The sequence below is a fragment of the Trachurus trachurus genome (genome assembly GCF_905171665.1).
Source record: "Trachurus trachurus genome assembly, chromosome: 8".
In the NCBI taxonomy this organism is placed as follows: Eukaryota; Metazoa; Chordata; class Actinopteri; order Carangiformes; family Carangidae; genus Trachurus; species Trachurus trachurus.
The window spans coordinates 22378382-22393134 of record NC_139905.1 but is presented as its reverse complement, the minus strand read 5'-3'; the positions used below and the strand labels follow the sequence as shown (position 1 = coordinate 22393134).

General features: G+C 41.2%; 1 protein-coding gene across 3 annotated transcripts in view; it reads left to right on the top strand.

Annotated features, from left to right (window-relative positions):
- LOC310990271 (myocardin-related transcription factor A-like) overlaps window positions 1–14753 on the top strand; it is a 40425-nt gene that overhangs the window by 11387 nt on the left and 14285 nt on the right. The window contains exons 1-3 of one of the 3 annotated variants that reach the window (XM_083977580.1): window positions 495–523; window positions 6996–7061; window positions 14501–14556. In XM_083977580.1, the coding sequence (XP_083833706.1) occupies window positions 7055–7061; window positions 14501–14556 (63 nt within the window). In that variant the 5' untranslated portion in view covers window positions 495–523; window positions 6996–7054. Of the gene's footprint in view, window positions 1–494; window positions 524–668; window positions 1230–6995; window positions 7062–14500; window positions 14557–14753 lie in introns of those variants that run through there. The other 2 variants (XM_083977579.1, XM_083977578.1) reach the window with 2 other exon arrangements.

Sequence of the window (14753 nt, the reverse complement as noted above, 5' to 3'; positions counted from 1 at the left end):
GTTCTGTTATTATCTCATAGCGTGGTGAATGTGCAGGTCACAACTTGTCCACCAGAGCGTTTTGGAGTTGTTGGATTGTGTATTTGATGAGTTTGATGAGGGAAACCAAGAAATCCCATTAGCCTCCGTAGCGTAGCTCTGAGCAGCTCGCAGCTCTGCTCCACCGTTCTAAAAATGGCTTGCACCGACAAATAAAGGTAACGAACCTACTGCTATGACTATAGGGATTATGGCAATGGGCCAATTTGCCAAAATGTTGAACTATCCCTTGAAGTGGAAAAAAACCCCACAAAGTTTAGACTGGTGAAGGAAAACAGCCAGACAAAAAAAAGGGGGGAAAGCAGAGAGAAAGTAGAGGGGGCATGCAGGGCGGCAGCAGGTGTTTGGCTGTTTGTGTGTGTGTGTGTTCATGTGTGTAGTGATTTTGGGCCTGGGGGCATGACGGCTGAGAGGTGCTCACACAGGTGCGTATCAACGACACCACACTGAGCTCAGATCAGCAGTGCTAAGTGAGAGGAATTTTGTGAGTAGGAACGGGCCACGGCTCAGAGCATGTGCATGTGCGTGTGTGTGCTCGTGTGCGCCTGTCTGTGTCTGTCAACGGCTGAATGACTGAGAAGTGCAACAGCTGTGACGGACTGCTTGATCATAGATTCACGGACATTTGACACACACATGAGCACGCGTCTTAGTCAGTCCTGTAGCTGCAGCAAATTCAACAGAAGCTCTGTTAAAGCTGTGCACTGGCTCTGTTAGCTTTGTATTTTTTTTTGCCATCGTGATACATTTATATAGAGGACACCTACAGAGTTTTGCTTATCAGCGAGTTTTTCAAAAAGAAGCCAGTGGAAAATGCCTGTTGTGATGAAAAGGACAAATCTTTTTTGAGGTTCCTAAACTTTGCAGGAGCCTCGCTTTGAAGAATATCCCTTCATTTCCCTCACACAACAACAACTGTATCCAGCAACTTATATGTTGACAAAGAGGATTACCTTGCTCTGCTTTGTGGATGTACGGACAGTTGTGACCAAACATCGGCTCCTGCTTCTCTATTTCCGTGGATTTCCTATCAAAAATAATAGTTTGATCGCCTCTCGCCATGCTGGAACACCTGCCCTGCGTCTGCATTGACCCTGCCCCTTTCAGGCCTCAGCCAATCACTAGCAACATGGATGAGAGAGCCATACGTTTTGAGCTGGAGCGCCAGGCCTGTCAGAATCTCAGACAAGGTGGGATACCTGCACATGTAGTATATTTACATTTATATATTCAAATTTCAACACATGCAGTGCTTTTAAAATGTATGTGACTTGCTGACACAGGTTTCCGTCCATTGAAAACACCAACAACAAGAAAGAAAACCCATTACAAACTACCGCAACTGTTTTTACTGTAAAGGCCCTCTGTGTGTCGAATGTCATCCAGGTTTATTTTCTGGGTTGAGGTGTTAACTGGATCAAATTCTCTACAAGTGGCTGGGTTACAGTTTGGGGCTCGGCCAGCACACTTTGCCTTGAGCACATGAACTCGGCAACCTGTTGACTGTGGTGCCATGGGCCTCGCAGATTAGCCGGACAGAATGATTTTTCCCATTTAGATTAAATGCTACAAAATCTGAACTCTACCAACAGAGACTTTCAAATACGTCTGAAATGTAATGACACAGGGATGTCAAAGGTCATTTTTCAGTAAACATTTTGAGACCCAAATTATAGCCGAATCTCTAATTTGATTTGGATATGTGTAGGTCATAATACATGTTGAAACAGCTGTCTGGTAAACAGAACTTTGTGTCTGGCACTTGGTTTCACAGAGATCTAATGACAGTTCAGCTTCTGACAAACCTGACTACTATCTGAAACCAATAGAGACCTGACAAACCACACAAAAAAAACCAACCACACCAACTTGTTTAGTTTAGTGCGTTTATTTCGGTCTTATAAAAACAAATACAATAGACAAATATAAAAGTATAAATACAAAACAAAACAAATCAGAACAAAAACACAACAAGCAATACAATTCACTTTGACTGAAAAGGTGTAGGCTGAAGCATCAGCTTATTTTGCCTACCCTTCTTAAATTAACATTTTCTGTTCACTCATTTTAAAAACTTGGACTCAATATTAAGTCTTTAACATTAAGGAGGAAGTGTTAGACATACAACTAAATACACCATTAGTCCTGTAGCTGCAGCAAATTCAACAGAAGCTCTAGAGCTACAGTTCAGTGCTGATTTCCAGTTGTGCCAGTAGACCACCCCCCAACTATTATGTGATTTCTTTTAACAAAACTAACATGGATGACAACCAGCTGCTTGCACTGTTTATATGCAGTGACATTTGTTCTGAAAAAGGCCAAAAAAGGAGAAACACAAAGACTAGAGTTTGGGCCCAGGATGGTGAGGCATGTATGACTGCAGAGCTTATAGAGGGAAATGAAGATGAGGTACAGTAGCTGTTTATTCACTGGTATCACTGTAGTGACACACGAGTAACTTCATCGGTTGCCGGTCATGTTATAAAGAATCTTTATGGCTGTCAACATTTAAGATTCTTTACATATCACATGGTATATGATTTTATCTCCCGACTGTCAGCACCAACTGACCCAGACAGGAACAGACACGGTCCACAGTCAAATCATATTCAACTAACGTATGTCCCTCGTCCTTCTGTCAGACACTAAACAGGACAAATTAGCATCGTGACTGAATTTCGACAATGATGAGCTGGGCTGCATCTGCCATGCATCTAAGTATCAGCGTCATTCCTTCTGTCCTCTTCCCGCGTGCACCAAGCGATCGTGCTCTTTTGAAGTGCCTTTTCTCTGGGTGTCGGCAAATTTACAGTAATGGTCCTTTTAATTCATCCGGCTGTCCCGAGGGATTAGGTTCCAAGTGGTTACAACATGGACACAAATAGAAAGCTGAGTAGGAGGGGAAGGGGGAGAGAGAGAGAGTGAACAGGACCAGAGAAAAGGTTGGTGGCAGAAACAGAGAGCACAGTACAGTGTGAATAAGAGCAGCAGAAACACTGGTAAAAACGTCAATAGCTGTATAGCTGATGAGTGTAACAGTTCACTTGTATAACACTTCATTTTCAAAGGGATTACTTCAACAAAAATACTGACAGATACAATGAATGCACAGGTGTAAACAACTTCATGTCAACAGAAATGTGTTTGAAATCTATTCAAAGCAGTGTTTTGAACAATGAAACTGACGTCCTCACTCACATCTCCTCACGTTTCCTTCACAGTAGAAGGTTAAGGTAAATAAAGACATTGGTCATTGAGACATGAATACCGTAGGAAAGGGGTCAGGGGTCAGGAGGTGGTGTGTCATACGCCATAACAGAGACCACAGGCACATGGCTAAAGCTGACATGTCCTCGGTAATAAACACTCTCACCAGCTGGTGAGCCAGTACAAGACATAAATAATCAACATAGCTTTGATTCTATTAAAACCCCATTTAGCTGTAAATAGCTAAATATTTTTTTTATGTTTATACTTTCGCACACTAATGTTTCACTTTCAGAATTAACTTTAGCAATGTAACACTATCTAAATAACAAACTTGGCAGAGGTTGAACCTTTCTCTAATCTGTCAGACCAGCACAGATGTTAGGACCAGTTTTGACACCGTATAGAAATACCCCACAGTGGATGGCAGTGGCTGTTGCTGTTTAAGCATAACCATTTATTATGCTATTATGCTACCAAACATATGCTGCTAATGTCTGCTAATTTCTTAAAAAGGCTATGCACTCCTTTACTAAGTGTGGCTAATACGTGAACTATATAATCATTTGAATAGCTACTTAGGCTGCTAATGATTGGACATACACTTGCTGTTCTTTGGTTGCGTTTGAGCAATGAGCACACTCTCCCAGAATAGATCCTGTATCAGCACATTGCATCACTCGCCTGTCATCTCTTGGCACAAATCATCAGCGTCGAAAACAAATATTTTTGTGTGCGTGTGTGAGTTCATTTCGTAGTGAGGGTGGCATGTTTCATGATTGTGTATGTGTAATCTCGCTAGGCAGCCGTAAGTTAAGGTATTAAAATGTGTGATTGTAATGAGTATCCATGTTAGTGTTTGTTTTGTTAGTCTGCCCATGTATGACTGCCTGCAGAAGCCAGTTAAATCTTTCCTGCTGCCAAGGGGAGAAACTGCATCATCCTGCGTCAGCCACGTCCTCATCGCAGAAATCAAAGGAATGTGAATGTTTTTATCTCAGGCTTCTGTAGGACACACTGAGGGACTGCCTGCACATTCTGCCTGCAATGGGCCAACCACAACAGAGTCTGCTTTCGTTATTACCAACTTAGTGGGCAACAAAATGTAGGCAATGCTCAAACACAAAAATCTTTCCTATTGGGCTGAAAAACATGCATTAAAAAAACAAGAATATAGAATTAAGAGACTGAAAGACTGAAAGAGGAATTAAAGGGGCAAGTGCGCAAGACAGATAAGAGCTCTTCCTGCTGTTTTCTGCGAAAGAGATTGAAGAGGAAGACATTAATTACTGTTCTATATAGTTGTTTTTATATTATACTAAGTGTTTGTGTATATAGAGAGGATGTGGAGCAGAGGATTGTGGAAGTAGTAGATAACAGCTTCACAAGAGGGGATTCAGGTTTAGGCAAGATTTATACCCATGCATTAAGATTTCCTCTTCTTTTTTTATTCTGAGACGTGAATAGCATAACTGTAATGAAAGTATCAAAGTGTACAGTCCACAGAGAAATCCAGACAGTCCATTTTCAGAGACTGAATAGAATAAAGTTAATTGTGATGTCACAACATAGCGGTCACCACCCTCAGTGATTCCTCAAGCCCTGCTCACTTGGACCCACCATCTGATCTTGCAGAATTTGGTTTCTGTAGCTGTAATATGTTTCATACAACAATTGATCATAAAATTCACCCAACTCTGCACTTCTCCTTAACTCCAAGAGCAATTTTATCCTCTTTCGGCTCATTGTTTTGGTTTTCAAGCCAAAAACTCTGTCACAAAGGTGCTAAACTGGCATCACTTCTTGTTTGTGTCAAAGCCTTTTCAAAGGCGCACCGGTGAAAGCTGCCATCTGACCAGTGGTGTAACTTGCTAACTCAGTCAGTAAAGCGGCCTTGCAGTCCAACCAAAGATTTTTAGAGCTGTTAATTACTTACTGTTTATTATTACAGTGTTATATTCTCTACGTTTATCTACACACTTAAAGGGACAACGAGGAGTTTTGGAAAAGCGAAGCGTTTTCACACTACATTTATGAGCCTCCGCGCACACCGTAAAATTCTTTTGACCGGCGCAAGACGGACTCATGTTTTCATTCATCAATAATTAAAGTCAGAGGTTCAAAGAGGTTCACATACCGTCGGAGTTCCGACCATAAACGGCGATTCAGCTGCGTTATTCTCATGACTCGTTGCGAAACCGAAAGTAAAAAACGCTGGTCGGCTCGACCAGCATCTCCGCCACCACTAATAATAACAAAATAACGATAGAGACAGAACGATATATTTATCGAAAATGGGCCCATTAACAAGTGTGGGTAGCGGAGATTCATCCACATTAACGTGAGACTTTTTTATAACCGAATAGAAACTCCTCGTTGTCCCTTTAAACAACATAATGAACATCCTGAAAGTTGAGTTCAGGCTTAATCATAAATGAATTGCCATATGTACTGATCTGGCCCATGATGAGCTATCCAGGAGCACTTCCTGTACAAATCACATAAGATATTAGTTTGTTGGCTTTGTGAACTTAACCGGACTGTTGATCATGTGACGCCACGTGGGCTCCCGGCCCATAGCGTAGAAACGCTGTGCTGAGGAAAGATGAGATACAGTTTGAATGTCACTGGGGTGATGGACTCCAGCCCAGAAGGTACAGCAGTAAATTCTGACTTTATGGGTTTGACCTTTCACATCAGCTCTGATCAGACATAATGACCCAGCAATAAGGGGAGCAGGTTTTGTACGATATGTTTCTTACATCATAGAGAGAGATGAGATTTGTACAGCACTCAACTAGTGAATATAAAAAAAACATGAACTGTGGGCGTGCAGCATATAGTGTACACACTCTGCAACACCTCAGCCACAGGGCCTGTGTGAGCTAATGTAGTGACTGGCCTTGGTCAGGGTGTGTGAAAAAGAGCCCCCTGCCCCAAAATGTTTCCAGATGCAGCATTCTGTTACACTTTAATGCTGATTTCATGACCCAGATAGAGCTCCAGATCTGCAGAGGAACATTTCCTGTCAATTCATATTTACATCCTGGAAGGCTCAGTCCTCAGACGTTTTGCAGTTCTGTTTTTTTTTTCTTCCTCTGAGAAACTGAGAGATTGGCTGAGACCATGGTGAGTCAGTTTGTTAGTGTTTCTGTGCAGACTCACAACCCCAAAATACAAATACCAGTTACCTTCAAGAGTCTAATGATGGCTTTGTGCTGCACTGTGGTCGTATCTGAGCTTTTGTAGAAAAATAAAGATGGAGTCAAACTTGTGGCATGAATAATTTAAACCCACAAAAAACAGGATAATTAAACTTATACTCAAGTATGCACGTACATCCCTTTTCTTTTTCTCTCTCTTTGTCACACGTTTTATTCCTCTGTAGAGGTGAGATGTGATGAATGCGGCAGTAAACTGTGTGCGCTTAATCAAAAGCCTGAAACAGGAAGCTGTCAGTTTGTCTGCTACTCTGTGTGTGTGTGTGTTTCTCTTCCCTTTGTAGTTCGTGACATAACTTTCATACGTCTTCTCACAGAGGACCACAAATTTGATCACCAGCAGCTAACAGGGTAGATAAGAACTTTTCCTGTAGAGCTCCTGCAGTGTAGCGCTGCTCTATTATCTCTCACTTCACTTTTTCTGCTTCCATACTTCATTCACCGGCATTTGATGGTGCGTTTCATTCATTCTTTAATGAATGACTTTTGTTTTCTCTTCTGTTTGTCGGTGTCCGTCCCGGTGTTCAGTGCTGCAGCTAAAGCTTCAACAGAGACGGACCAGAGAAGAGTTGGTGAACCAAGGAATCATGCCGCGTAAGTAGACAGCAAGATGTTTTTGAGAAAAATGTTGTAAAGTAAAATATGTCTGGTGAACCCATTTTAAATAACTTCTTTAGTTTTCGACAACCATTCATTCATTAATGGACAAATAATGTAATAATGAGGTGAAAATAGACAAAAAGGTTCGAACGTATGTTATAAGCGTGCCAGTAAACCTGACTGTATCTTAGTTCAAGGTTTAATATATAGCTTATATGAATATTTCTTACATAATGCGGGGTCATAGTTCAACATTGAATGTACGCTTATTCAGCAAATTCTTTTTATCTCAAAAGTGGCACAATGCCTTTAATTTAACACAGTTGAATGTGATGTATTAAACTAGCTTGTTTTACTCAATCAACAGTCCAGTCCCCAAGGATATCCAGACAAAGCAAACCCTCAGATCATAAAACAGAGAGTGCTTGATTTATTCTCTTTAATTTTTAACTATACTTTGTTATCCACCCATGAGGAAAATTGACTTTGCCTGTCCAAAACATAAAAGCAGCAAAAGCTCATTAAACATGTAAAACACTGTGATAAAAACCTATTAAGAGAGCTTTACTATTCACTTGCAGCTTTAGCTCCTAAAGCCAGGTGGCTAACCAGGGTAGATTAACTGAACTCTTAGAAAACTGAATATTTTCCCAAAAGTTGAGGTAGTTTCATTAACAGCTCCATCAGCAGTTTTGAAAAAGTATGAACACGTAACCTTTATGAAGGGAGGATGTAGCGTAACGTAAGGCTGTTGCTTTGCTTAGTGCAGTGAAACCAAGTGAGCTACTGAGGTTTTTTGTTCAGTCAGCGACTATCACTACCTGTGAGAACCTGTTGTGCCACAACGACTTGGATTGTGGTTAAGACGGTGCCTGCGTCCTGGCAGACAGCAGTTTCAGTCTGTTAAACAGAGGTGATGAGAGGTCATACGTCAACTGCCATCGTTGACATCCGCTAGCTGCTTCTTATCTGATTCAAATGTTTCCACTTGCAGTGTGTCAAACTCAATCTGTTTCAATGGTTTGAATTACAGCTTCTTATCCCTGTTCATATGCCTTTGGCCTGTTATGAATTAACGTCTGCTAGATTCAAAAGAATGCCATTTTTACTGAACAGCATTAGTTACATCAGAAACACCAGGAACATCATTTCTAATGTAAAGGCAGAAGTTGAGAATAAATGACCCACACAATCTTTACTAATCCCATGTTGTTGAATGTAGTTTGGGGCAGCTCACTTAAATACAGCAGTAGAGTTTATTTCCTGAAATACTGAAGTCCATAGTCGATCTGGTCTCAAGCTAATTTTCAATTTTTCATTCATTGTCACACAGGAAGTGGGTTGCTCTGTATGTCATCTGCTCTGTTCTTGTGGTGAATGCTTAATGCCTGAAAACTGTTTATGTGAACAATTTTAAAAGCTCACCTTTGTATCACAGGAATACATTGTGGGCATCACAAATACATTCACACACTATTTTCCCTTATATAAATAGCAGTTGTAATACAATTAGCACACAGACAGCATAGTTGGAGAGCTATATTAAAATGGAACGATGCAAAACAAAATTAACCAAGTGCGACTAGAGAAAGTGTAATCACAGCTTCTCGGTGTTGACTTTGAAAGAACAGGTGGATGAAAGTGGATGTGTTTACAGTAGGTTGATATCTAGTTGAAATCATTTTCTGAAATCTTGAGGCCAGAAAGTGCCAGCAATGTATGTTGTTAAAAGTAAAATCTGGTGCCTGCATTACTAACAACCCAACTTGCCTTCAAACAGGCTGAAGAATTAGGTGTGTTATGGTAGCAGTGGCTAATAAAGCCCAAAGTGGCTAGCCTCAAAACAGAAATGAGGGGCTGACTACAGCTGGTGGTTAGCTTACCTCTTTCTTACTGCACCACTCAGATGTCTAACTTACTGTATAGTGTTCAGCTCCAACACACACTGACTCAAGTAACATCACTTGAAACAGTTTGTCCGATTTTACCCTGCTCCCTATGAATTAATTTAAAGACCTGTTAATATACGTACTTTGATGTGTAAATTCCTTGTTAACTTCAAATAAATATGACTTTCATTTGTTTAAAGGGGACCTATTATGCTCCTTTTTGCACAAACTAAAATAGTTCCTGGGTGTCTTAAAGACATGTCTGTGACGTGCTTTGGTCAAAATACCCCAAAGATCAAACATCACAGCATTCTCAAAAACAGGGCTCTGCAAAACGGTCTGTTTCAGTGGCCCCTCCCTTTAATGCAAATGAACCACTCCCTCAGCATTGTGTTACCATGACGATGTCTACTACTAGTACACTGATTTGGCCAAAATGTAGTATGCAAACAAAAGCTAAATCTGCAGTAGGCAAATTGCCAGATCTCCAGTCTGCATCTGACCAGTCTACATTGTGTAATGAAATGTGCCCATGACCTAGTCTCATCCTAACCAAAGATGGTATGGAGTAGTCTTTGCCATGTAGGCTACTGTAACCATGTAACATGTAATATAAAAATGCAAAAATAAATATATAAAATAAATTTAAAATATATGCAGACTGGTCAGTTCATTGTAAAACAGTTATTTATTGATGTAAATGTGGTGATTTGTGCACATAGACTACAGAGCTCCGCAGCACTGCTCCTCTCCTCCTCCTCCTCACAGCTTCACTTTTCATTCAAACTAATTCAACTGCCACAAGATTTCATCAATGAGACCAACATTCTGCTAAATAGACTAACCACACGGCGGTAAACGTCTAAAAAACCTGCGGGTATGTTTATTAGCGAGGGTTTTCTCTACCGCGATGGTTTTCTCTACCGCGATGAGCACGGACGCCTGCCCGGCCAAGGAGGCCTGCAGACGGGCTCTGCCTGTGTGAGGAGCCGCTGCAGCTCCGGAGCTCCGGAGCTCCGGTGCTCCAGCGTTACGTCGGTCCGGCGAACAACGTCGCCCCGGCGGTACGTCGCTCCTCACACAAGTACAGCTTCACTTACATGAAACGTCGGCGTAAACTCCTAAATAAAACTCAGTAAAGTGGCGCGACAGCGCTACAACATGCAGGGAAGAAGCAGGAAGTAGTCCGCTCCGCTCTCCGCTGTGACACCAGGCACAACAGAGCAGCATGGGAGGAGGCGGGGCCGGCTGGAGCAGAGACCTCGGCATGACCATGTAGGGGAGTCCGGCACGCATCGACGTAGACGCGAGCTCATGTCAAAAAAAACTCAGCGCAACCGAGTGTAACAGGTGTGCAGAGAAATCCCAATTTTCTAGCAGGGTTTACCTCCAAATGCATTAACCTCAGGATATGACACTTCCACGGCCTCTAGAACCATTATCCAACATTTTAAACATATATAAAAGTCTGAAAAGCTGGAAAAGCATAATAGGTCCCCTTTAAGGTTAGAGTAAGGCAGAACAATTAGTCACTGACATTTCAGCTGACTCCGTCCGCCACATGACCTTTACTGTAATTGTCCATCCAGTTTCTCATAGAGACAGAAGGCTTGTGGTGACAACACACGCAGTAGAAAGGCAGTGGTCTCTACTGGGGCTCAACATCTCTACCACTTCCTACCACCTCTTCATTATTAGTCGTCCTTCTTTCTCTTTTTCTTCAGCCTCAGTCTATTTCCTATCTCTCACATGCTACATCTGCTTATTCCTCTTTTCCCAGTCCCCGACAGACCTTTTTCCTACATCTTTCTCTTCATTTCACTCCCATTTTCGCTACCGTGTATTTTCATGTCCTGTTTATTCATTAGAGTACTTCTTATAACACCACATCCATTTCGTCTCTTTCATAAAACATAAGACCACAGAGGAAGTCCCCCCCCTCCCCCACTCCGATCGTCTCACAAACAACCACATAACCTTTCTGTGCAATGATGTTGGCTCTCTCTCTGTTCATCTGCCTGTCCTGTGTCTCTTTCTCATTCATTGATTTTTTGATTTCCCTTCTTTATTCTCCTCCCTACTATCTTTCAAATTCTTGTTTCATGAAAACTCTTTGTTTTTTTTGCTGTTAGCGAACCGTAGCATGCTTGCAAACCCTGGCAAACCTAACCATCTCTGGGCCTTATAAGCCCAGTGACATTTCTTGTCAAACAACACTGTTGGTGGCATGTGTTCATTTCCCACACCTGCTTATCTAATTAATTGTTTTTGATTCTAAACTTTATTGCCTGTCACCTAATATTCGTAAGTGTGTTTCTGTAACTGTGTGTTTAGTCTCTGCTGGTAAAGTGTGTTGACTTGACTCATTGCTATTCTAAGCCCAGCAGTGGTATCACACCATGTTATTTATACACTTAAAAGAAAAAAGTGCAGTCACTTTACATGTTGTGAAATTTTACACTACATTAAATTAGATTGAAAAAATAGTCACATTTGTTGCATGTTCATTTTAGGACGCGATAAAGGCAGCATCGCTATCCAAATGTGCATTTGTGAGAATTAACTTCACCATAATTATAAAGTGGGCTGACTGTTCTTGGATATGCAGATGATATTCTACTGTGTGTGTAAGTTTATACTTCTTAGTAGAGGTGGTAGGGCAAAGTTCTCACATCTGAAACGGCTACACCAGAGCCAAAGGAGATATTGTGACGTAGACAAACGATTGACCTAAAGGACATGTTAGTCAACTACAGTGGGGAAGAGGCAATACTGGTGTCAGGATTAAAAGAGTGGGATTACTGGTTAGCTTCAGCGAGGTGGCAGCAAGCCATGATGGAGCCACTCATCCACACAATGGGGTCTCTTCTCCCTGACTCCATCCCACCACTCTCCATTTCCTCCTCTTCGTTTGCCCTTTGGTCTTTTGTTCCGTTTTTCTTCCAGATGCCTGTCTCCATTTATCTCCTTCCTACATCTTCTCTCGGTCCATTTTCTGGCACTTCTTCCTATCTATTTCCACTCCTTTCACTTTCCCAAACCTTCCCCAGTGTGCGTTCATCCATCCATCCATCCATCCTTCCCTCCATCCCACTGCTCATTTCCCATGTAGCTGACTGACAGGCAGATTCATACGCCCTTAAGGAGGCCACATGACCCCCTTGTGGATGGGTGAGAGGTCTAGGAGGGTTGATGTCCCCAGGGTGTGCAAGAGTGGGTGTGTACCAGCAGTTTGACAGTGCTCAGCGACGTGAACTGAGGCTTGAGCAGGTACCAGCAGTCTTGCCTCAGGGCCGCCAATCCAGTCGCACCACTGGTGTGTGTATGCAGCGGTGTGTGTGTGTGTGTGTGTGTGTGTGTGTGTGTGTGTGTGTGTGTGTGTGTATGTATAGTGCACTCAGAAAGTATGAAGATGGCAGATCGGAAATTAAACTAACTATGTCTGTCACCTATAATTTGGGGGTGTTTACCTCTATACACATTGGTGTCTTTACCAGTGAGAATTTAACTGCAGCTATCTTCATTGGCCGGTTTTCAGCAAATGAAACATTTACTCAGTTTAGTTGACATTCAGTGATTGTGTTGGGCAGTCTCGAGTAACTGTCCAAAAATCTTCTTGTCTCTGTGTTTAAGATGATCATAATGTCCTTTGGTTGAAGGAGAAGGGGCCACAAATCACACAGTTGAGTTAACCCAGTATGGATGTGGACAATTGACTTCTACTGTATCTATGTTATCAGTAATATCTTCCCTATATGTTCATTGTCCCACCTATATAGTACAGTGAGACAACTGTCATGTTGTGGCACAGTGATTAAATTGGGCAGCACAAGCTACCCACACAACTAAATGATTATGATGCAATAAGTTCTTTTCTATTTTTCCTTTCCGTAAATATAGAAATAGTTTAATCTTTCCACATTGCAAAAACATCCAGTGCCAAAACAAAAATAGGCTAACCACTCTTTGGGCTAGAACATATCAAGTTCAGTCAACAGAACAGTTGCAGGAGTTTCGACTGAATAAGACAAGTAAAAACCAGCCAAACAGTGATGTATTATCTTCTAGTTTAGTCCATAAGTCTAGTGAACCGATGAGTCCTGATTTTTTTTTTGCAAGACAGCAAATCTACTTGTACAGGATGACTGAATTCCCCACTGCATCGATTATCTGCTGACACTTAATGCATATGCTGTGTTTCTTAAATTTTTAAATACCATGAGGAACCTGAATAGCATGATACTGTCCAAGACTATTATTTTAGCTAAATCCACATCCTCTCCACTGAGTATCTGAAACATTTTTCTCTTTAGTGTTTTACCTTTGGTATGAGAAATGGTCAGAACAGTCAGAGGCATTGGAGGCATGTACTGTAAAACAGTATCATCAAACAAAGCAACCCAATGAACGTCTTACAATTTGGGCTTGAATTATGCGAAAAACTTATCAAACATTTGCAATGCTTCATCTGTCTCATTTTTTCCTTAATCCACCTGCAAAATGTGGTTAAATGTTCTAACAGATGGCAACAATGTATTATCTAACATTATTGCCTTTACAACTTTTCACTAATCTAACTCTTTCTCATTTGTCTTATCTTAATGCCTTTGCTTCATTCTTCAAGGCTTGATCAACAAATGAACATCTGTTATGTATTAAAAAGTATAATGTACAACTCCGCAATGGACAGATGCTGTATCTGTAAAATCTCCACGAGCAGATGAAATCTTAACGAGTAAACACAAAATGTAAACTTCAGAAGTGATCATAAGTTCATTTTATGTATTTATTATATTTTACTTCTACATCTGGCTCCGATACTGAAAAATTTACATTTCTTCAATACACTTCTCAAAAACCTGCTTGAATATGTATTCTTACATGTAATATAACATTATTTAATAGTTAAAGATTATCTTTTGTTTTCAGCCATAAAGCCTGTACCAATATGCTGCATTTAACTCGGCACGTTGGTGTCATCACAGACCTTTAGGCTTTTAGGTTTCCAGTACCACTAATCCCCAGGTATTTGCATAATCACAAGCCTACAGGAAGTCTTGCTTGAGTCATTTGTGAATGTTGAACAGAGTCCATGAATTCTGCTGCTTTAGAAAGGCTCGTTGGACTGGAGTCCATCTCATTTCTTCCTTGACTTAGTGATTTTTGGCCTTTTAAAGAGCCTGGTAATGGGACCAGTGCCCGGGCTATTATGCATTTAACTCTGTGACTTATAAGCATGAGAGCCTATATTGTCAGAGTAAGTACACTGACATTGCACTCAGATGTGAGAAAAGGAAAGCTTTGGCAATATAAGAGCAATAATCCTCACCATCAGTAAACCTATTCAAACTGAACTGAAGAAGCAAAGAGCCTTTCAGAACCATTTTGCTCTCCATTTTCCCCTCAGTGGTATGAAAATACACACTGCTATGTTAATGCCCAATCTCTCCCTCTCTCTCTCTCTGTGTCTCTCTCTCTCTCTCTCTTTCTCTCTCTCTCTCTCTCTCCCCACTTTTGCTCTGCTTTCTTTCTTTATTCCTCCAGCACTAAAAAGTTCAGCTGCCTTCCATGAACAGAGAAGGAGCTTGGAACGAGCACGGGTGAGTATGCCACCCTCAAATCAGTCATGGAGTCAAAATTGGACAGTTTCAAGAGAGACAGACTATAATTCTCTTCTCCTTAACATGTCACCGTGTTACAGAGACTCTTGAATAATCATGCAAGAAAGAAAGGCTGGAAGAGAGAGATAAGAGTTGAGATAAGACCATGTGCACAGAAAATGAATATTCTTATAAGC